Source organism: Myxocyprinus asiaticus, chromosome 26 (assembly GCF_019703515.2).
Source record: "Myxocyprinus asiaticus isolate MX2 ecotype Aquarium Trade chromosome 26, UBuf_Myxa_2, whole genome shotgun sequence".
Lineage (NCBI taxonomy): Eukaryota > Metazoa > Chordata > Actinopteri > Cypriniformes > Catostomidae > Myxocyprinus > Myxocyprinus asiaticus.
The window spans coordinates 19,164,642-19,187,974 of NC_059369.1; the positions used below are offsets into that span (position 1 = coordinate 19,164,642).

At 36.9% G+C, this 23,333-nt stretch overlaps 1 protein-coding gene across 2 annotated transcripts; it reads right to left on the bottom strand.

Moving 5' to 3' along the window:
• On the bottom strand, positions 1-23,333 carry LOC127417371 (transcription factor RFX4). 2 transcript variants are annotated; one of them, XM_051657369.1, is made up of 18 exons: positions 23,117-23,333; positions 20,453-20,539; positions 20,136-20,196; positions 19,042-19,165; positions 18,072-18,133; positions 15,550-15,763; positions 15,226-15,303; positions 14,970-15,133; positions 14,113-14,213; positions 13,301-13,359; positions 13,009-13,153; positions 12,177-12,271; positions 11,419-11,536; positions 10,309-10,428; positions 8,512-8,673; positions 7,810-7,936; positions 7,544-7,682; positions 1-1,772 (listed from the first exon to the last, which is right to left on the bottom strand). In XM_051657369.1, the coding sequence occupies exons 1-18, from the start codon at positions 23,157-23,159 to the stop codon at positions 1,500-1,502; spliced, it is 2,172 nt and encodes a 723-aa protein (XP_051513329.1). In that variant the 5' UTR covers positions 23,160-23,333; the 3' UTR covers positions 1-1,499. The 2 variants fall into 2 exon arrangements, with proteins under 2 accessions (XP_051513329.1, XP_051513328.1); XM_051657368.1 differs by having other exon boundaries at positions 7,810-7,975.

A 23,333-nucleotide genomic window follows, 5' to 3' on the forward strand; every position in this document is an offset into this window, starting at 1 on the left:
CTAGGTTTTAAAACATCTTTATGTGGCAACAAATAATTCCACATATATCAACATGGTAACATAAGTCACCAGAGAAGTTACTGGGTGCTTTTATATACTGTACAAGAAAAAGTGACTAAAGATAATAAATGTTACATAATCATATTCTTTCCTTTTTTTATTCCTACCCATAGGGTAATAGGTCCACAGTACCTTTGAGTGCTTTAAAAAACACACAAACCTAGGTTAACACTTTTTTTTCATGTTTCTAAATCATACAAAACAGGATATACAGTTCATACACAGATAAACAATGCAGAGGGACACAGTGTTACAAAGCTACAGAAAAGATCTCTAAAATTCTCCCACAATTAATATAGCCTGTAACAAAGAGCGCAAGCCAAACCTGCTGGGTTGTACAGCACTGGGCTAGTTCTGCAAGTGTGTAAAATGAATTCTCAATTTCACATACACTACCGGTCAAAAGTTTTGAAACACTTACTCATTCTTTATTATGCTGGGCACTTATTGGCTGGTTTTCTTTATTATTTGGTCCAAGTCATCAATTTAAAAAACTTTATTTTTTATTACACTTTAGATTTATAATGAAATAAATTAATATGGTGGCACAATTATATTTTTGTCTACAAAACTAATTTCAAACATTTAAGCATACACCTTCAGATCAAAAGATTTTTAAGATCATGAGAAACATTTCGGTCAAGTGTTTCAAAATGTTTGACCGGTAGTGTACGTACGCAACTGTACTGACATTAGTGGCCCTTATTTGTTTGAACTGCTATGATGACGTCTGTATTCTGGCAGCTGGCCAAACAGTGTCCTGGTGTGAAACAAAAACATTTCTTCTATGTTCCTCTACTGAGAATGTATTATGTTTATGCCAGAGAAGTAGCACACTTTGAAGTGGTGTTGGTGTAAAAGTAAAATCTGTGGCGTCATGAATAGATCACTCTGATGTCAAACACTCAGTCTGTGGTGAAAGAACCTGGTGAGATGCATAAGTTTACTATGAAAAACAAGGTCAGTGGTCAAAATGTTTGCACAGAAAATGAGAGAGTGGGTATAAATGCTTGTAAGGGAAATAAATGAGAAATAGGAGGGGAAAGGCACAACTGGGACACTGTCTTTTTTGCACTCTCACAATGATTGCAATTGAAAGTTGAATTGGCAGGTTTCACTGTAAACACTGTCCACTAAACACTCCCAATAAAAACATTTCTGACACAATCTCATTCCCACTCAGATACATTCTGTGTAATTATGTAAATACATAGGGATATTTCACCCAAAAATGAAAATGAGGTAATCATTTACTCCACCACTTCACGTTGTTCCAAACCCCATATGATTTTCTCTTTTCCATGGAACTCAAAAGAAGATGGTACATGGGTTTGTAACAAAATGAGGGTAAGTAAATGATGACAGAAGTTTCATTTTTGGATGAACTTTCCCTTTAAATAAGGGTTCCAACTGCTGGGTCCAGCTTGTGATGGGTAAAATCATTTTGCCCAGCCTGTCGTGGCTTCCCCGTTAATATAGGCAAATCCAGGAAAATGTTGCGCATGCTCATATTCAGAGTTCCTGCGTGGGGCAAGAGGGGAGTACATGTCTCCGGTAGAGCCGTAGCGGGCCGTGTGCACAGGGGGGCTGGAGTAACAGCTGTTGGCTGAGGGCACATCCGGCCAGCGAGGGGTCACCGGGGATGAGTGTAATAGTGGAGAGCCACTCATCAAACAAGACTCCATTCGTGACATCTGGCTGTTGAGTGGGTACTGCAAATCAGAGAGAGACACACATGAAGACCATCTCATAGCAAATCAGGATTCACTGAATCTTCTTTCTTTATGTTAAAGTCAACATGAAATCAAAACTGACCAAATCTACTTTATTAATACACATTCCTGGCCTTATTGTGAATGATTCATTGTTGCATTTTATTTTTTAAAGAGAAACGTTTGTCTTTGTAATCTTTCATGAAAATGTAATAACTTGCCCCGCCTTTGAAACTATTTTCCTTTTCGTACGACATCACCAAGCCCTCTTATTTTTCAAGCCCTCCCCTCCAACCACTGTTCGAAAGAATCGATTCTCTTAAATGACTTGGTTTTCCCAGCGCTACATATGCGCGAGGGAAATACGGTTGAGGTGAGCAAATTTTTTTACTCTCTCGACTCGATTGCTGCATTTGTAACACAATATGACAAACGTAGTGTTTTGTGACACTACAGTGCTACTCATTGGAAAATGTAGCCTGTTACTGGAAAAGCTACACTAATGTGGAAATGGCTGAGCTAAAGTCACGCAACTGAAAAATTTTAAGTTAGTTGTGTCGCAACTTTTAGTAAGCTACTCCCCAACACTGCACCTGTCACAAATCTGTTCATACATTTTTTTAGTTGAATATCCTGTTCCATGCAAAAATAGGCCACATTATGGAAGTATATATATACGGAATAGTCATGAATGCCATTCCACTTTAAATTTTTCTGGTACAATGTATGGAAACTGGCTAAACAGTAGAGGCAGACCAATATATCAGTTTTACTGATTAATCAATGCCGATAGCTGCTTTTTGAAACTATTAGTTGTCAGCAAAAATCTGTGCAGATAGTTGTGAAAGTTTTGATTTTATTTCGTGATTAACAATCACGTGGGGATTTTCTGTACCTAAATCTTTTATCATTGACAATATTCATACATATTTACTGTATATCCTTACTTCAATGCATATTTTGTTGTTTTTATGGAGCATTGTAACGGAGCCAAGTCTCTGTCTTTTCAAAATAAGAGTCCTTTTGTGTTTTGGGCTTGTTTACAGTTAAAAGTCTCACATTCTGCACCAAATCTTTTTTGTTGTTGTTATTGGTATTTTTTTAAACTGTATCTGGGATTATATTCATTTGTGTAGCCTCGGTTTCTGTGCCTGTTATAGTAAGAAAAGACGAAGAAAATTTGTGAACATTCCATAAAGAAATTTTAAAAACTATCGGCAGAGTAATCGATTATCTGCCTTTTCCACTACCTTAATTATCGGTATCGGCAAAATCCACTATTGGCTGACCTCTACTAAACAGTATACATTTTACAAATGTGTTGTGAAATCAAATTTTTTTTTTTTTTTTTTTTTTGTTAGTTAAAATGGTTATGATATGTAAGACCTAATAAATCATCAATCTCATAATTAATTAGTCACAGGCCAAAACCAAAATTGAGCGTGTCAAAATGTCAGATCAAGAACTGTGTCTATATAAAATGTTCTGTTCTCTATGAATGGGGAAGTCAACATAAGCTTCATTTTTCCCTTTTCTATTGCCTTCTAGGGAGTAGCCCTCTCAAACAAAGCACAGACTTTGTATTCGTTTTAAGTTGACAGAAAATTAGTGGAAGTAAAAATCTATAACCGCTCTTAAAATAGAAACGGTTCACAGTCAGAGCTTTTATGAAGAGTTTCAGCAGGGAAAAAGCAAGTCAGGCGGGGTCACAGACCGAGATGTGTTGCTTAGTGACCTCTTGTTCATGCAGAGAAAAGAGACCATTGAATAACAATATTTTAATAAACACGTTTTCCATCTGGATCTCCAGCCATAAGTTGCACAGTCTGAGGCGGTTATTGAGTGCTGGGTAGAGAGGCATTGAGTGGGGAGAACAAGTTGGGGGAGGAAGGGTCTCTGGGCTTAAGCCAATCCACCTTTCAGGGTCTGTATCCGCTGTGAAGAGGGGAATTCAGCAACACTGACCTTCTGTTACAAAGGCAGGCTGGGCCAGAGAGGTCTTGACAGGAAATTACTATCACACCCGCTTTGGCTTTCAATATATGTGATGCAGACTCCCTCCTCACCATCCACAACCTCAGTCAAACAGTTTAATTCAACCATACGCCCTCTGTCACCATCAATATAAAGATAAAAAAGGTTTTCTTGGTTTCTTAATCAGCAACAGGCTACAAAAATAAATAAATATATAAAATAAAATACAAAATTACACATTAACTAAATGTGTATCTAACCCCAATTCGGAAAATGTTGGGACAGTTTGGAAAACACTGATAAATAAAAAAGGAGTGATCTGTAAATTCTATTAACCCTGTGCTATACTGAAAGCACTACAACAACACATTGATGTTTTACTTTGTGAATTTAATAGATTTTTTTTTAAATATACACTCAAATTTCAAATCAGATGATTGCAAGGTCCAAAAAAGTTGGGACAGTTGAGTGTTTACCACTGTGTAACATCACAATTTCTTCTAATAACATTTATTAAGCGTTTGGTCACTGAAGACACAAGTTTGTTAAGTTTAGCCAGCAGAATTTTACCCCATTCATCCATTATGCAGGTGTTCAGCTGCGCAATTACCCATGCCCTGGGCAATGACACACACCCATACCATGACAGACACTGGCTTTTGGACCTCACATTGAGAACAGCTTGGATGGTCCTTTTTTTTTTTTTTGGCCTGGAGAACACGACGGCTGTTTTTAATAAAAACTATATGAAATGTGGACTCATCAGACCACAAAACACGATTCCACTGTTCTACTTTCCATCTCAGATGAGGCCGAGCCCAGAGAAGTCAGCAGCGCTTCAGGACAGTGTTGATGTAGGGCTTCTGCTTTGCATAGTAAAGTCTTAACTTGCATCTGTGGATGCAGCGGCGAGTGGTGGTGACTGTGGAAGGTCATGATATCCATTATACACGAATGCCGGTTTTTAAGACAGTGACATCGAAGGGATTGAAAATCATGCACATTCAGAAGGGGTTTTTCAGCAGGACAATGCAAAACCACATACTGCCCAGATTACAAGTGCATGGCTGCGTAAGCAGAGATGCGGGTGCTAGACTGGCCTGCCTGCAGTCCTGACCTGTCTTCAATTGAGAATGTGTGGTGCATTATGAAGCGCAAAATATGGCAACGAAGGCCCCGTACAATTGCGCAGCTGAAGACCTGCATAATGGATGAATGGGGGATAATTTTGCTTGCTAAACTTAAAAATGCTTAAGAGAATAGTTCACCCAAAAATGAAAATTTTCTCATTATTCACTTACTCTGATGCCTTCCCAGATGTGTATGACTGTCTTTCTTCAGCAGAACACAAATAAAGATTTTTAGAAGAAGATAGAGCTCTGTCAGGTCCTTATAATCCAAGTATAAAAACATTTTAATTATCGACCTGTTTATTACATAAACCTATCGATTCGCTTCAGAAGACATTCATTGATCAACTGGAGTCGTGTGGATTACTTTTATGCTGCCTAATTGTGACTTTTGGACTGTCAAATGCTGGCAATCGTGTACTTTCATTATTAGGACCTGACAGATCTTCTAAAAATGTTAATTTGTGTTCTGCTGAAGAAAGACAGTCATACACACCTGGGATGACATCAGGGTAAGTGAATAATGAGAGACAGATGTTTGTGAAAATATTTTTATTTATTTATTTATTTGTTTTTTCATTTTTGGGTGAACTATTCCTTTAATAAGTGTTATTAGAAGAAATTGTGTTGTTAAACAGTGGTAAACACTCAAATGCCCCAACTTTTTTGGAGCGTGCAACCATCTGATTTGAAATGAGTGTATTAAAAAATATATATATATTATTCACAAGATAAAAAACATCAAACAATGTGTGTGTAGTGCTTTCAATATAGCACAGGGTGAATAGAATTCACAAATCAATTTACAAATTAATTGTTTTTATTAGCATTTTCCATACTGTCCCAACTTTTTTGGAATTGGGGTTGTACAAATATGCATATTTCTCATGTGGATGAAACAAACATGTTTGTCCATATTTCAGCACAGAAGCCTGCAATTCATTTAGTAAGTTTCAGCTGCAATTTCTGCCAGGTATAGCTTGCAAATACCTCAGTTGGCTTGATAAAATCAACATGCTGTTTTTGTACAAACTTGGGTTACAAACCAACACCATTTTCAACTAACTCCTGAAACAACTTTCAAGATATTTCCACCAAACTCAGCACTGAACTTAGTGTACTTTATCTTTTATAAGTGATCAGACATAAGGTTTTCACGTAAATGATCAAAAATCCCCTAGATCTCTATTGAAAATGACAGCTTTCAAATTTCAAAACTCTCTTCAAACTGCCCAAGTTTTTTAAACTCTACAAGATGCATAATCTTACAAATTTGAATCTATCTTCAAACTACTAAGGCTTTCAACTTCAAAACTATTTAATCTGTCCAAGCATTCAAACTACCTAATGGGAAAGGGCATTTTTTTTAATCCCCTTTTCTCCCAATTTGGAATGCCCAATTCCCACTACTTACTAGGTCCTCGTGGTGGCACGGTTACTCACCTCAATCCGGGTGGCGGAGGACAAGTCTCAGCTGCCTCCACTTCTGAGACCGTCAATCCGCGCATCTTATCACGTGGCTTGTTGTGCATGACACCGCGGAGACTCTGCATGTGGAGGTTCATGTTATTCTCCGCGTTCCACGCACAACTTACTACGCGCCCCATTGAGAGCGAGAACCACTAATTGTGACGACGAGGAGGTTACCCCATGTGACTCTACCCTCCCTAGTAACCGGGCCAATTTGTTTGCTTAGGAGACTTGACTGGAGTCACTCAGCACGCCCTGGATTCGAACTCGCGACTCCAGGGGTGGTAGTCAGTGTCTTTACTCGCTGAGCTACCCAGGCCCCCATTTTTTGTACTTTTAAACATGTTTCTTTTTTGACAAACTTTCCTTTTCTAGTTTCATTCTACAGTAAGATACCAGCATGGAAAAGTTTGTTTTGGCCAATTCTTTCAAAAGATGGTGACTGCTTTGGCATTTTGAGATTCAGCTTTTAAACAGAGTTTAAAGTTTAACCCAAGAGTTGCCTAGAGGTTTAACAAAATTAACTGAGCTTTCCTTCATCTTTTTATATCTTCAGAGTTGAATACACTTTAAATCCATATGCTAAATTACCAGTAATTCTGGTCAGGGGGAGTTGAGCCTATTAACCCAGTGTATCCTAAGGTAAAGAGGAATTTACTATCCATAGACCTCTGTGGATAACAGTTACCAGAACATTTCAGATGCTAATGACTGTAATGCATCAACCACCATTCACATTCATACTTGTATTCTTCTTTCAGTTACAAACCCTGAAAAAGACAGGAACGGAATACACTTTCACCCTAAATGCTGGGGAATACACACCTTTTTGTATCTGTTATTGGGTCGGTATAGTTTTTAATAAAATGTGTATTGTGAAACAAGCAGTTTAAAAGATATACGAGCATTGTTCTCCATACAAAAACTCATGAGAGCATTTGACTTCCTCAAACTTCTTTCCATACCCAGAAGAATGAAATTTAAGATGTTGCCCATTAAAGGTGGGAGCTAAATTTATGATAAAACTCATGTGCTCATGTGAATAAACAAGGATATAAAAAATATTCAAGATTGGGTGCAGACCAAATGTAAAGGTTTAAGAAATGGTCATAGGTAAAACCCATATTGATCAAAAACAATAAACAGTAAAATATTAAAATGATATGTTATTAGTATGTTGGGTGAAAGAAGCCTGACCTGTGCAGAGGTACGGTGGTATGAAGAATAGTGCAGTGGGGTGTGCAGCCCTGGTTCATGGGTCAAACTGGAGTACTGACTCTGAATAGCATGATGGTGCTGGTTTGCGTAGCTGCTGTAATTATAGCTACCAGTATACCTGGAGAAAAGGTACAGTCAGAATACAAACCTTTAGAAACATTTACTAACTAACAACGAGTCCACACATGTTGTTTTCAATAGATAAATACATTTCTTGTCATGACGTGGTTGTTTCGAGAGCTCACCCATGCTCATCTCGATGGGGGTAAACTGGCATCCTGTGTGCAGAGGAGGGGGTATGTACAGGGGGTCCGCCTCGCATGCAGGAAAGCTGGGGTCCGCTCTCGGGTGGACTGCCACCTGATGTTGTCACTGTGTATGTAAGGGACCAGGTATATGACTGAACAGCTCCTGGCACATACACAGACATAAATATACAAAGAAACGTGTTTGCCGTGTTAATTATATGATCTTTCTGTGGGATTCAAGTTTAAGTGATGCATGGAATGGGGCTGGGGCAGTGTTAATTTTAGTGCAGAATGTGAGCCTTCCTACTGAGTATATTTCAGTGATGGCAATGTGATTTGAGTTTTATTGTACAGTAAGTTACAGAAAAGAGATCAAAAAGAGTTCACTCAAACATGAAAATGTATATTATCATTTACCAACATATTCCAAACCTAAATGATTTTTTTCATCTGTGAAATAAAAAAGGAAATATAAGCCAAATGTTAGCCTCACTCACTATTTACTTTTATTGCAGGGAAAAAGATTCAATGAAAGTGAATGGTGACTGAGGCTAACATACTCTCTAACATCTCCTTCAGTGTTCCACGAAAGAAAGAAAGTAATTTGGGTTTGTAACAACATAAGCTTGAGTTAATGATGACAGAATTTCCATTTTTGGGTGAACTATTCCTTAGATTTTACAGCTCAGCTCCATTTACCTGTAGTAGCAGATGTGCCGGTGTTCTCTGGAGACTGGGCTGAACTGGGGGAACATGTTGCTGGTACTCCCACTGAGTGAACTGACTTGGCAGGCGAGTATGGTCCGGGTGACGCGGATGTGGGGGTGGAGCCCATTAGCATCAGCTCTTCCCCAGTATCTGCTGTAGTAGACCAAAAAAACACACAACCAATCATTTTGTTTTCAAACCTCTGTGTCAGTGTTTCAGATCTTCCCTCTTGAAACGACCAGCATGATTGGTCACTAGAATATTTTGTGTTTTGGATGTTGGTTCACTAGTTTCCCCACCAGACTTCTAAAAGACCCCATTAAAATCAAAACTAGGGTTTTGTGGCTTTAAGTCCATAAGAGTTAGCTATGAAGTCAGCTATGAGGTACTCTTAAACGGCGACAAAATTAACATTTACCAGATACACGCACTTAAAATGTATCTTCTGAGAAAAAGAACCAAAAAAATCAACCTTGTCTCATACAGGGAAGGTTACTACGAAAAATTTTTGGCAAACTGACTTATACGTGCCAAATTCTATGATTTGTCGCATTTTCCTGGAGATATTAACACTAGAGGCACTACAAAAACTGCGTTTTATTCACTTTCACACAAATTAGGGCAACAATGGCTGATTATGACTTTATAAACTCATATTTTTGCACTATTACTCACATACTGCTGTTATGATATCGAAACAGTTTAACTATAAGGTTTGTATTACAGACCCACCTACATTTACACATGTATTCCAATGTGTTTAGCTTCTGTGGTAGCTCAGCTGTTAATGTGTTGGACTTTGGACGCTGAGACCAGTCAAGCACCTAGCTGACACGTGAGACTATAGTGTCATAGAAGCGACACAAAATGATGTGTTTGCTTCAGCAAATGAGTTTTTCATTTCTCATTTTGTTTTTGGACACTATCGGTTAGGTTTAGCCGTTGGCTAGGCGTAAGGATGTCTGTTTTGTGTCTACCTCTCATTTCATTTTAGGACACTATTGATTAGGTTTAGGTTAAAGTTTTAGGTTAGGGAAGTATGTTTTTATGTTAACAACCTCCATCTAATATTCACCTTAAAAACCTTGTCTGATTATGATACCATTTCACTCACTTTTAGGACCCCCTGCTGGACATTTCACTGGAAAATTGCAGCCAAACGTGTAATGAAGCACCTAATTTCGCTTTTTCCAAAATTTTGCCATGGTCACATAATGTTTATGAGTCCAGACTGAAAAAAATGTATGACTCAGCCTGCACTACACAAATATTTGTTCAGTCAAATGCTCTTTAAAATGTCCTTCTCCCTAACACTACCAGAAACGGACTAGCAACAGCAGACCAGGGATCAGTGCTGTGATGTTACTAAAACCTAATGGCTATTTTTTTTAAAAGGCAGACAAGCCAGCTTCTCCACACTGCAAAAAATAATTGAAAGTTGCTTTCCCTTTGAATCAAGATTTTTTTTTTTTCCTCATTGGCAATTTTTTTTGTATTTTTTTTATAAGCATAAATGATACAATATTTTGTTAGATTTCTCTTGAAACAAGACAAAATATCTGTCAATTTGCTTCTCAAGTAATTCGATCTTGTTTTAATAATTTTTTTGATATTTTCACTTGAAAAAACAATACAGAATTATTGAAAGATCTTGCTGGTTGACTCTTCCAGCTACTCGACTGGCACCAGACAGACAATTCCTAATTAGCATAAACCAGCATAGACCAGCATAAAAATCAATGAAGGTCTAAGTCTTTCAGCAGAGTATCAAATCTATTCAAATCTTACCTGGTGTGCCCTCTCCTTTCATAGCCCTCATCAGTTCATTGGCTCTCTCTTGGCAGTGCAGAGACTCAAGCAGATACAGCACATAGTCATCAAACATGAGATGGATCAGATGGAATGAGCCTATAAATGCAAAGAATCTCATTTACCATAAAAAAGTAACAATATATCCTTCCAATTCAAAAGTCTAACTTTTATGGAGTTTTCAACAAACTAGTCCAGTAAAGCATTATGGAGACATTAAATGCAATTTGAATTCAAACCTCTGAAAGCTTCAAGTGAACAAACTGATTTGATGATGCACATTAAAAAGCTCAGCACCAAGTCAGAACTATAGTCAACTGAGTCCAACCATAAACTCTATAGAGTTACTGGAGCATATGATGCTTTGAGTCCATGTTATGAATGAGAGGGGGAAAGAATTCATAAGGAGCATGGCACAATCCACGCATTGTGTTAGTAACCCAGCCACTATGTGCATAATAAACATTGCGGCTATTCAGTGGACTGGGCGCAAAACTGCCTGGTCATAAAATGGGAAGAAGGGAAAGACTTGGTGGGGGTTAGCCTTTGTTAATTAGCTGTTTTTTACTGAGAGCTGCATTATCAAAACACTGCAACCAGCTGTGCCTTTGATATTCACAGACAGAGCTGACAGGGAGGGGGCCTTTACCTCTTTTATGGCCCTTCTTTCAGTTACTTTGCCATGGACAGCTAGGTAGTGTAAGCCAAGAGCTAGCCAAGCTGTCATCTTAGCAGAGTTGAATGTTGTGGATTGAGTAACTTCTATTAGGGGATAGTTAAGTAATAGTTCACCCAAAAATTAAAGTTCTGACACCTTTGTGGTTTTCAATCACAAAAATGAGGGTTATTAAATAATAACAGAATTTATTATTTTTTTTTTTTTTGGGTGAGCTATCCCTTTAACTTGAGAAACTCAAATCATATCAAACAAATAAATCGAAAAAAAAAATAAGAATAGAATATTCAACCTGTATGTAAAACTAAGTAATAGATTCCATACTTGGACAATCACTTGGTCTATCTAATGAATATGTACTTTCCATGACTGGATGATTGTAAAACAGAATGTTGCCGCTTCGCCTGACTCACCAAAGCTGGGTGCACTATGCAGCGTCATATCCCGGATAACCCTGGTCCCGAAACACGACCACATGAGCAGGAACTGCTGAGCTACCCTCTTCAGGCATCCGGGTCTCTTCCCTGCCACCTAACAGGAATATTACCATGAGAAAAGCCTGGGGGAAGGCACAGGGGCCTTAACCTTTGGGTCCATACTGGGGACTAACCCCCAAGAACGAAAAACATGTCAACAAGTCATCTGTTTGATTTGCCCCCAGGGAAACACCCACCCATTAAACAATTGTCTGGTAGGCAGTAGAAGTTCCCATGGCAACTAGATTTACAAGCCCATATCTGGACTCTAATGGGCGCAAAAGGGGGCCATGAAGACATCATTAAGTTGGGGTATTGTATCACGAACAGTCTTAAGTATGTTGTGATGGCCTTTAGATTTACAGGGTTGGACACCTGCAGACTTAGTTTGGTTTGGAAGGACACACAAGCGGTGCTTGACAAGGGCTAGAGTAGAAATGTATGTCAATTCATGAGATTCATTATCTCAGGTCGGATTGAGTAACAAATAATTATAAGAATGGGAAAAAAAGAATTAAAATGAGTTTATCTTCAGCCATTTCAAAGAGTTGTTTTATCTAACCATCTTTTCTAGACAATGAGACATCTAGTGATATTCAAATATTCTAGAGATATCTAGTTCTCTTATTATGATATTCCTCTTAACATAGACAGTAAACTAAGCAGAAAATGCATTTTATGGATTGTGCACTGACCCTTATGACACATCTATCCACCATAGAGTCCAGCCACTCAATGTAGGCTTCTATGGGCGACTGATCCTCCAGCAGCCTGTCAAATTCTTGATACACTTAAAGAGAAATACAGAGGAAAATGGACAGATCAGCAATATATTCTCTGAGTTAGGGGAGGGAATGACAAGAAGTGAAAATAATGGTAGACAGAGGATTATAATACAAATAGCTAGTGAGGCTTTTAAGCCAATTTAGCTACTGCATTTATTCCTCAAAACCAGCAGTTTAAAAAGTGCTTTCAAAAAAGTTGCCAACACACAATAAAAAACACAAAAGAACAAAAGTGTTAAAAGTTTGTTGACAACATAACTTGTACCACATATCAGAGATGCCACACAAAAGAAATGCAGAGAGAGGAACTCCGAAATCTCTTTTGAGGATGACATGACTGAATCTTTGAACTTTGACCTGATCAGTCATGTGAGGGGTTGACGCTGAAATGAATTTGAAATGCTCCTTAGGGTGTCAGACTGTGAGGGTTAACCTCTCAGTGTCTGTGGTTAAAGCTCATCCCTCACGATCGTGGGAATAGTTCAGTGCTGGTTGACAGCTACTGTGTGATATCTAACTGGTGCAAAACATCAACCAGCGGGTCCTTTGCCACATCGCTGCATGTGAAGTCGCAGCAATAAACAAACCAAAAACACACTACACAAATTCCTGCTAAATGCATGGGCATTAGATTAGTAAAATGTCCAGAAAAGCCTTCCAAGTAAGTTTTATCTGATACTTTTTAAAATGAAATCAAAAGGCATCAGTGGAAGACCATACTGAATATCAGTCCGCTCCTTACATTGGATGATAAGTCTTCTCTGGTCTTCTCTGGTGTCTTCCATTGTATAAAGTGTCTGTTTAGTGATGCTGTTGAGGTCTACGTTCCTCCAGTCCTCCAACATCTGAAAGGTGATGTCTGCACTGTGAATCACTGTTCGAGAAGCCTGCAAAAGCAAGTGTGTTAAATTAAATGGGCATCCTGACCTGCACTATGCCTGATCATGTAAATTTGTGAAAATAAAGAGGACCCTTCATTGTGTGCAAACAGGAGAGTAGGTGAAAGAGTATTAAACATTAAAAGTGTTGTTTACCTGGCAGAGATGGTTTAATGATGTTTGTCGTTTCAGTATCTGGGAAAATCTTCTTGACACTAGGGAAAACACAAAGTATTTTGGTAACACTTTAAAATAAGGTTACATTAATTAATATTAGTTAACAACATTAGTTAACATGAACTAACAATGAACAATACTTTTACAGCATTTATTAAGTTACTGTTAATTTAAACATATACTAATCAAGGACGTAGCCAGGAAATTCCTCTTGGGTGGGCCTCAACAAAAATGGATGGGACAAGTTTTTGCCCAAATTCCCCCCCCCCCCCACCCCCCCCCCAAAATTTTCCTTAACAACAGAGAAGCGGTGCATTCAAACAGTTCTTTCACACTTTCAGAAATCAGAATTTATGCAGTTTTTTATACTATTTTATAAGTATATATAATTGAAGTCAAAGAATAATTTCTAATATTCTGGGTGGGCCTGGGTCTAATTTGGGTGGGCCCAGCCCCACCCCGTCCCACCTTTGGCTACGCCACTGACACAAATACATTTTTTGAATCAATTTTTTAAATCAAAAGTTGTACTGGTTAACATTAGTTAATGCACTATGAACTAATATGAACTAACAATGAACAAATGTATTTTTATTAACTAACATTAACAAAGATGAATAAATATTGTACATTGTTAGTTCATGATACCTAATGCATTTACTAATGTTAACAAATGTAACCTTATTATAAAGTGCAACCAGTGTTTTTTTTTTTTTTTTTTAACAGCTTTGCAATACCATAAAAAGTCAAATTCTCAATGTTTGTTGAGTCCTGAATATATTGGCACCTACATTCAAACTTTATGTTGCGCAAGTTCTCGGGTAGGTCATGTAGTGCCACCTTCAGCCACTCATCCAGCTGCTTGGCAAACTTCCTGATTACCTGAGTGAGGCTACATTATTGTAATACACAAAAATATAACATTTGAAACATTCCAGAAGTACTATAGTATTGTTTGAATGGACACTCTGACCTAAATGTCTAAGATACACAATTTGTTACTATTTGTCTGGTGTAATTAAAATTTGATTCATGCATCATTGACAAGAAAGCTTCTGGCAGGCTGATTACACTTACACAAAAGGTTGATTTCTCTAATGGTGTGGTATTATTACATATCCGTGGTTAATTAACTCTTGATTGGCATGTCTATTTGAATAAAGGGGAAAATTGCTGTTGAGTTGAATGGTTAGGAGTTCTGCACTCAGGCAACAGGTGTCTGATATAGGTGTTAGGTGATAAGTCAACATCAGATTAAAATTCACTCCATTTACTTTCTTAATACATGTTCATGTTATTTCAAAGAACAAAGTAGGCTTGTCTTCACAGCCCCACAGTATTCTGATGTCAAACAAATTCACTATCCAATCAATTCCCTCCCTACATTTTTTGTCCTTGCTGAGTATCCTGTTTCACTCAGAATTAAATCACATCATGGAAGATAAATAGGTTGCCAACACTTGTTCATGTTGATTTAACAGGTTCCTAAATGTTCCAGAGAGAGATGCATGACAACAACCGTTGTTTTAGACAGAAAACCTAATGAAAAATGTTCAAGCATCACAATTCTATTCTTCTTTTTAACATCATCATGCAAGCAAGTTTGACAAGTCTTTTAGAGTGATAGGTAAAAATGGTGGCGACTCACCTGTCTGGTAGAGCCTGTAGGACTGTGGGCATGAGCACTCCTGAGATGGCCTTGTACAATATGGAGTCACACACCCCCACTATGTTCACCACTGTTGAAGAGCCCAAGACAGGCAGCATGTGGGGTGGCATGCCCTGCCAAAAGTGCAACAGGAAACTCTGGACCTGTTCATGCAAACAAAATAACTGTTCTGATTACACATACTAGAAGAAATCATTAAAAAAAAAAAAATTTATGGGAAAATAAATTGCATTACCTCATCGAAGTTGGCACGTATGACTGTATCCAGTATCCTCTGGCAGTGAGTTCTGTACATCATGATAAAAGTTGAGACCTGGTAGAGAAAAGAACTCATGAAAACATTTATAACACTTTCCAACAGAGAATAATTCACAAAAAACTCCCAAACATAGTGCTTCTACATACAGTATAATGACATCATACCAAATTCATTTCTCACTCATGGTTATGCATTGAAAAAAAGCTGAGAGACTTTAACACTATGAAAGAAGATACAAATACTGGGGTTGGATAATGGGGTTGGATGAAGGAGAGTTAAAGGTTTTAGTGATCTATTCACCTTCTCCTCTGGCAGACTGGTGGGCAGATTTAAGTCTTTGACATTTGGAAAGTCTGGCAGGAGAGTGCCCAGCTTGGAGCGCGGTGAATACGCCACTGTCTGCTTGGTGACCTCTTTTTTGCCCGTCTCGTTCACCCATGCAGCACCCTTTTTGGAGTACATCACATCGTAGTACTGGGAGCTCTCCTTCACAGCAATTCCATAGTAGTGATACCTAAGAGGGAAATGTAAATGGCATAGTCAGTATTAGCAGGGTTGGGGAGTAACGAAATACAAGTAACGGGAATATGTATTTAAAATACAAAATATAAGTAACTGTACCTACAATTGTAACTACAGTTACAATTTAAATCATTGGTAATTAGAATACAGTTACATTCAAAATGTATTTTGATTACTGAAGAGATTACTTTACATTGTATTGTCATTTGTTTCATTTAATATTTAGTCCTTTCAGATGGAAAACATTTAAACTTTTAATTGATGCGATCCAAAGTGCATTTGAACAGCAGTGAAACACTGTCTTATGATGTGTTACATTCATACGAGCAGACAGAGAAGTAAGTTTGAAGTAAGTTTGGAGCAGAAGAAATAGAAATATACCTTGTGTAAATTGTCAGCTTTACGCTAAGCTAAAATGCTATTTCTAGCCATTTTACATGCACAAGTTACCAGGCACGATCATATGTTTTTATCAAGAAAATTCACGTTGGATCATGATTTCTTTTTTTCTAGTAAGACCTTTGATATTAGGGCAAAAATCATATTCTTGATAATAATTTTTGTATTGTTTTCCTGTAAAAATATCTAAAAATCCTTTAGAAACAACACTGCATAAGATATTTAGGTTTTTCAGAGAATGTATTTTTAACATGTGTATTTTGTCTTACTGTACTGGCAGAGTTTTTATAATCAAAACAAGTGAAAAAATCTACCAGTGCTGAAGAAGTAATCCAAAGTATTTAGAATACGTTACTGACCTTGAGTAATCTAACGGAATACATTACAAATTACATTTTACAGCATGTATTCTTCTGTAATCTGTAGTGGAATACATTTCAAAAGTAACCCTCCCAAACCTGAGTATTAGGAAGTGTTTGTACTTTCAGGTAGATTTACGCTGCCACTTTTTGTATATAAAAAGTTTGTATTCGCATCTGTTCAGTGTGCAGTATTTGGTGATGTGGATCTCTATTGTTTTCAAATACCATCATGATTGATCATAAAATTTACAAAATGCACAACCAATTAAAAGTTTGCACATCTTACTGTAGACCTAATTTATGCTTCTCATGATCTTAAAGGGATAGTTTGCCCAACAGGGAAAATGCTCTCATCATTTACTCACCCTCATGCCATCCCAGATGTGTATGACTTTCTTTCTTCTGCAGAACACAAACAAAGATTTTTAGAAGAATATCTCAGCTCTGACTGTCCTCACAATGCAAGTGAATGGTGGCCAGAACCTTTATGTGCTCCAAAAAGCGCACAAAGGCAGCATAAAATTAATCCATAAAGACTCCAGTGGTTTAATCCATGTCTTCAAAAGTGATATGATAAATGTGGGTGAGAAACAGATCAACATTTAAGTCCTTTTTTTTACTACAAATCTCCACTTTCACATTCTTCTTCTTTTGTTTTTTGCCGATTCACATTTTTCATGCGTATTGACACCTACTGGTCGTGGCTGGTCAAAGGTGTAGATTTATGGTAAAAAAGGACTATTTTGATCTGTTTCTCACCCACATCTATCATATCACTTCTGAAGACATGGATTTAACCAGTAGTTGCTTGGATTGCTTTTATGCTGCTTTAAAGTGCTTTTTGGATCTTAAAAATTCTGCCCATCCTTCACTTACAGACCTACAGATCTGTGATATTCTTCTAAAATCTTCATTTGATTTTTGCAGAAGAAAGAAAGTCATACACATCTGGGATGGCATGAGGGAGAGTTGATGAGATTTTTGGGTGAACAATTTCTTTAAAAAAAAAAAATTTAAACGCTTGTGTTTAATACTCTTAATTGTGGCAATATGAATTTCTTTATAAAATTATATATATATATATATATATATATATATATATATATATATATATATATATATATATATTTATTTATTTATTTTTTTATTTTATTTATTTTTTTCACTGAAATGGATGAGCTGAAAAGCATCCAAAAGTGCCCAGCTTTCATGGAAACTAGAAAAATGTGCACCTGATGAAGTTGGCTGAGAGAATGCTCAGTGCTGTAATATAAGCAAAGTGTAGATACTTTGAAGAAGCTAAAATACAGGATAGTTGTGATTTGATTATCATTTTAGTCACTTCATAATGCCCACATTTGCACTTTACTATTATTTTAAAATGTACAAAGTAGGAATAATAAAGAATGAGGAGGTATGTCTAAAGTTTTGACTAGATGTGTGTTTAAAACGTTTAAAGCATGAAAAAAAAAAATAGTCTGGAATATAACTTTTAACTATTGAAAGGTTTTTGGATACTAAAGAAGGATCATGACTTACTTTGACTGGCCTCTGGTTCCCAGTCTTCGCGTGGTTAATTGAGGGAACTGTTGTCGTATTATCTGATTGGGTCAGGTAAAAACAAAAAGAGTTGTCATTTCTGTTAGAACTCTTTGTTCACATCTTTTGTCACCTCGCCACTTCAGCTGTGTTGTTATATTCTGGAACAATATCTTCCCAATCATCTAGTCAGATTCATAACATGTCCAATGACAATTTATTTTCTCGCCAATCTTTCTCGCTCTCTCTCTTTCTCTCTGTTTTTTGTCCACAAGCTCCTTGGTCCAGCTCCTGGTGCAGAAAACTTTGCAAACAGTGAAGCTCTCTATTGTGAGGAATGAAAAAAAGAGGCCAAGCTGTGAAGTTTCTGTCAGGCTTGGCTTGATAAATGAGCAGACAGAGAGGCAGGTCCAGCTCTCTCTCTCTGTTTTGTCCTGAATCAATGAAGCCTTCCTAAAGGACACCCCACGCTGCTCCAGCCACTGATCTAACATTCCGCAACATCTCACCCTTCCAAATTTCCTTTAATTACACATTAATCCAGGCCCCCTCTCTTTTTCAATATCCTCCGACAGGAGCTGGTGGAGCGGGATAAGGGTGTCGGGGGGTGGCTATGTGAGTAGGTGGGTTGAGGGGTTGTGGGAACAAGGGTGAACATGTTCATTTTTTATATTGTCCAGCTATGAGTTTGCAAAATATGTGTCAGAAAAGATCACTGGTGGAGGCTCTTCATAAAACCAAGATTTTATGTCATGCTTTTTATTCAACAGATGCTCACCGTTCTCTTTTACTTGGATATGTATGTTTATATGGTTTTTGATAGGATATCAAGTCATTTTCACTTAATTACATCATTACATCAAAACAATCAAACTGTAAGTAAGCCAAATGAAGAGTGTATGATTTCATTATATCAATGGTTTATCAAGTGGTTTAAACCGGAGGCATAATACTGAATGCATGCGAGTACCTTCCCGAAGCTAGCGGCGTTGACAGGTTGAGAATCATGCTTCTCGCAAAAGTCCAAGTAGTGCATGTACAGTGCACTTCGAGGAATGCAAACACCCTCTGCAATCTCATAGTTCTCCTCCAACCTGATGATAAAACAATTCAGTCAGTGGATTTAGACCTGAGAAAGACACTTTCCAATACATATCGTGTCAGTATTAGACATAAAAATGTCAGTGTCAAACATGGAGGGAGGCATAACTGGAGTTCTAAAACAAATTTTGCAGCTCAGTTTCTTATATTGTGCAGTATTACTGTGTGTACTACTTACTGTTTATTTTTTGGAGATCAGTCAGAATTTGTTTTTGTTTTTTGGTGGGGGTGCTATATCTACCCCAACATACTTGTTCTCTCTAGGAATAATTTTACATAGTTTCTGCCAATACAATATGAGTTGTTAAGTGCGGATGGCTTCCGGTACCAATCAAAAATGTTGATATTCCAAATGAGAGCATCTAATGTCTTGAAAAATATATATATATAGAAATTCATAACAATCTAAATCCGATGTCTGAGAAAAACTGGACTAAGTCAAGTTTTTAGTTTTGTTTGCTGGTATACAAGAAGTAGGCTATCCAAGACAAGTTATCTCGTCAAGTTATGTTGTCTGGTAACATGTATACAGTTTTAGTATTAATCACTGATACTTTAAAAAGAGATTTGAAAATTACATTTTCTCTCTGTGAGGTAGCAGATCTTTTTTCCATGAGGAAACCTGGCATTTGATAGTGCAAACACATCTGAATAAATTTCTTATACGACCTAGATAAATGATACATGTTTATCATCTGTTTGGAATAGAAAAATGCATGATTTATTATAAAAGCATGGTGCAAGTAAAAAGCATTTATGATATTTTCACAAAAATGAGCACTGAAATGATATACATAGAGATTTTTCAAACTCAAAAAGCACTCCAAATTGTCACTGAAATATCAACATAAACATCAAAACTATTTTGATAAATTTACTATGGATCAAAAACAGTCCTGTAAAACAATTTCAGGTTAAGAGAATGAAAACGAGTGATGTGTAAATATCTACAATTTGGTTTACCATTGCAATGTGGCAGGAGTTGAATGTGGTTTAGATGCTCGGTTATTTTCCTTCTCCTCGTCTTTATTTAGTAAGAAAAACATAAATAGGTTCAGTAAAGATTCAGTAATGATGATATATAATGCAATGTATATTAAATAATAATAATAATAATAATAATATATATATATATATATATTTTTTTATTTTTTTTTTTTTTTTTCAGGAATGTTCAGACACTGATAATTGTCACATAAGATTTCCTTTGATGAAAATAACACATTTTTGTATTAATTGAATTATATTTTAAGGAATTTATTTCGATGAATTAGACTTACTTTCGTCGTTGGACATATTTCCAATAGACGTGTGACTGGAGAAGCGCTTGCTCTCGCTTTCGTTCAGACATCTCTCAATCCAGCTCTCTGCAAAAGTGAAAAATACATTATTTTGTAGGGCTATTTTCTCTGAACTATTTCCACAAAAGTTTAAAAACGAGAAAAAAAAAAATAAATAAAAAATTGTAATTTCTTTTAGAACTCACTTTTATACACACTTTTGTCATCTATAGCCACTTCAGTCGTGTGCTGTTATATTGTAGAAAAATATGTTCCCAATCATCATGTCACGTTGTACACATCTTAAACGTTATTTAGTCTATTTTAACATGCATTACAACATTATATGAATGAACGTGTGTATGCCCTCAGCAAACGCAACAGGTGCATGAACTGCGCTGTGGTTTGTAAACATAACTATTCTTCTATTCTTTTTTGACTTTCTCAAAGCTTGAAACATTTTGCCAAAGTGTTGAAAATAACTGTAAATTAGTTTATGCTTACATATATTCTGGTTCACATGAACTGTCAACATCCACTTTGTGGTTGTGTGCAATAAACATTAAAAAAAACCAAAAAAAAAAAAAAACCGCTGCATGTCGCTGCAACCCCTGACTAAAGAGTTGAGGGACGTAATGATGACCGGGCAATTCAATTACAATCGATTGTGTGGATCTTTGGGCTGCTGGGATTCTATTTGAAATGTTTTCAGCAGAACTGCAGGAATCCCGCATTGTTCCCCAGGCGAATTACAGGCGCGCGCACGCTCAGTTGATTACGCGCGCACTCTTCCATCCCAGCGTCGTCATAATAGAACCTTTTTAGCGCAGTTCTCATTTCTGCTATGTAAGTAACCCGACTGGTGTCCTTACATCACAAGACAGAAACACTTATAATAATATGATTCGATTCAAAGAAATGTCTATCCTGTTTCCCCGTACGGGCCATGACAACGATCACCCTAGCAGCGGTTGCCAAGGCTGCGAGTCAGTTCTGATGCATTAGATGGGGGTTGAAGTTATCGGGAAAGTTATGAACTTTTACTGGATGAAAAGTTGTTGGCCTATATTCTGATATTTAACCAATCAAACAGCCATGCGTTTTCATTTTAGCAAGTGTAGAGAAGTGGATTCAAATGAATGGAAACGTTCTTTTATGAATGCAAATTTTCATTTGGTAAGAATAGTTAATAGGCTTAAATCTACATTCAGTACTAATCTACTAAATATAATCGCTGACGATTGCAAATATGACGAATTAGAAACACGTGTCATGTTTACAGATGTCTAAATAATCTCTCTTGCATTACAAGATTTATTTTATAAAGGTTATTTTTTTAAATAAACCCTTCAATGATAAAAAAATAAATAAATAAAAATGATAACATACTGTCTTAGCTATTTCTGTGGTTTTGAAGTTTAATGATTGATTTTTAGCAATTTAATTTAATATTATAAACTAAAAGAAAGGCCTACTATTAGAGTTGTGGTGGTTGTTTTTTTTTTGTTTTTTTTTTTTTTTTTTTTGTAATTTTTTGTTGTTGTTGCTTGAAAATTTTATGTCATTTTGACGCACAACAAATCGAATTCCTTTTCAAAATTTACATAATCCACGTTTTCTCCATCAATGTTGACTTATAGTCTGCTCAGATCAGAGTCAAGGTCTGTAATTGAATCATTTGCTCCATGAACAGTTTAAGTAGTGCTCTAAATAATTGGATTAAGTCCCATCTAAAGGCGAGACGGATCTGAGATCATTTATCGTCGTGCACAGATATCGGACAGAGAGAAAAGTGACACCCAAATATGGCAAATAATAACAGCCTAACTAATGTTAGGCTGTTAAAGCAAGACATTCCGCATGGCTATTAATGAACGCATAATTATATATATATATATATATATATATATATATATATATATATATATATATATATATATATATATAATTATGCGTTCATTAATAGCCATGCGGAATGTCTTGCTTTCGAAACGAAATCTTTAGTAAGGTAAACGTAAAATTTAGGCTAGATTCTATTTGTATTTGTATTTGTATTTTTTCGTTTAAAACATCAGGGCAAGACATCCTCTGTGACATAACTATTTTTGGACGGATTCTAATTTTACTTTATTTTATTTATAAAATAACGCATCAACAGTAGACTATTTATTTACCAGTCGTACTGAGCGTATATCTTCAGTAAAAAATTGGCTTCAGCAGGTGCATCACTTACTCGCGCGCAAACTCCCTAAACGACATAACTTTTTAATTGAACAGAAATACTTTCAAACTGGATGACAAACTTAGAACTGTGACCTGACTTGAATTTAGTCTAAATATAAGGCCAGGTTGCAACTCCATAAAAAATAAAACGCCCACTTTATATAGATATATGCTGTGCAGAAGAACACCCATCCTTAGCAATAAAAATGAGGCAATAAAAAAACAAAAAAAAAAACAAAAACAAAACATGCCAACCTATCTCTCCATGTACTAGATTCAAGGCACAGAGTTATCCTGATGGGGAAAAAAAATACTTCAAAAGTGAAATAACTTTTTCTGATGCCAATCTCAGGTCACAGACTCCCAAGGCCCAGGTTTTGCGTTCCAAAAGAGCCCGGTTCCCAAGCATCCCAATGTCACGGCGGTGCAGCAGGAACCAACCTGTGGAATCCATGTCAGGCTCTTCCAGCAGCTCACAATGCATCCTCTTCCCATGCACGTTCCAGGGGCTCCTCTGAGAAAATGGCTCCGTGCAGGACTCCCCCTCCTTAGCTCCCTCCGTCTCTCCGAGAGAACTGCCCGCTGCAGAGATGCATAAGATGTTAGGTCCGTGGAGAGGGTGGTGGTGGTGGGGTGCAGGTTTTGGAGTGGGTGGGTG

Bases quoted from the DNA above. Each gene is read 5' to 3' on its own strand.
- LOC127417371 (XM_051657368.1), bottom strand. From the start codon at position 23,159: ATGCATTGTGAGCTGCTGGAAGAGCCTGACATGGATTCCACAG. The intron at 19,166-20,135 runs GTAAACCAAATT...TTTTATCATCAG, and splicing joins ACTCCTGCCACATTGCAATG to GTTGGAGGAGAACTATGAGA. The intron at 12,272-13,008 runs GTAAGGAGCGGA...TTTCTCTTTAAG, and splicing joins GAGAAGACTTATCATCCAAT to TGTATCAAGAATTTGACAGG.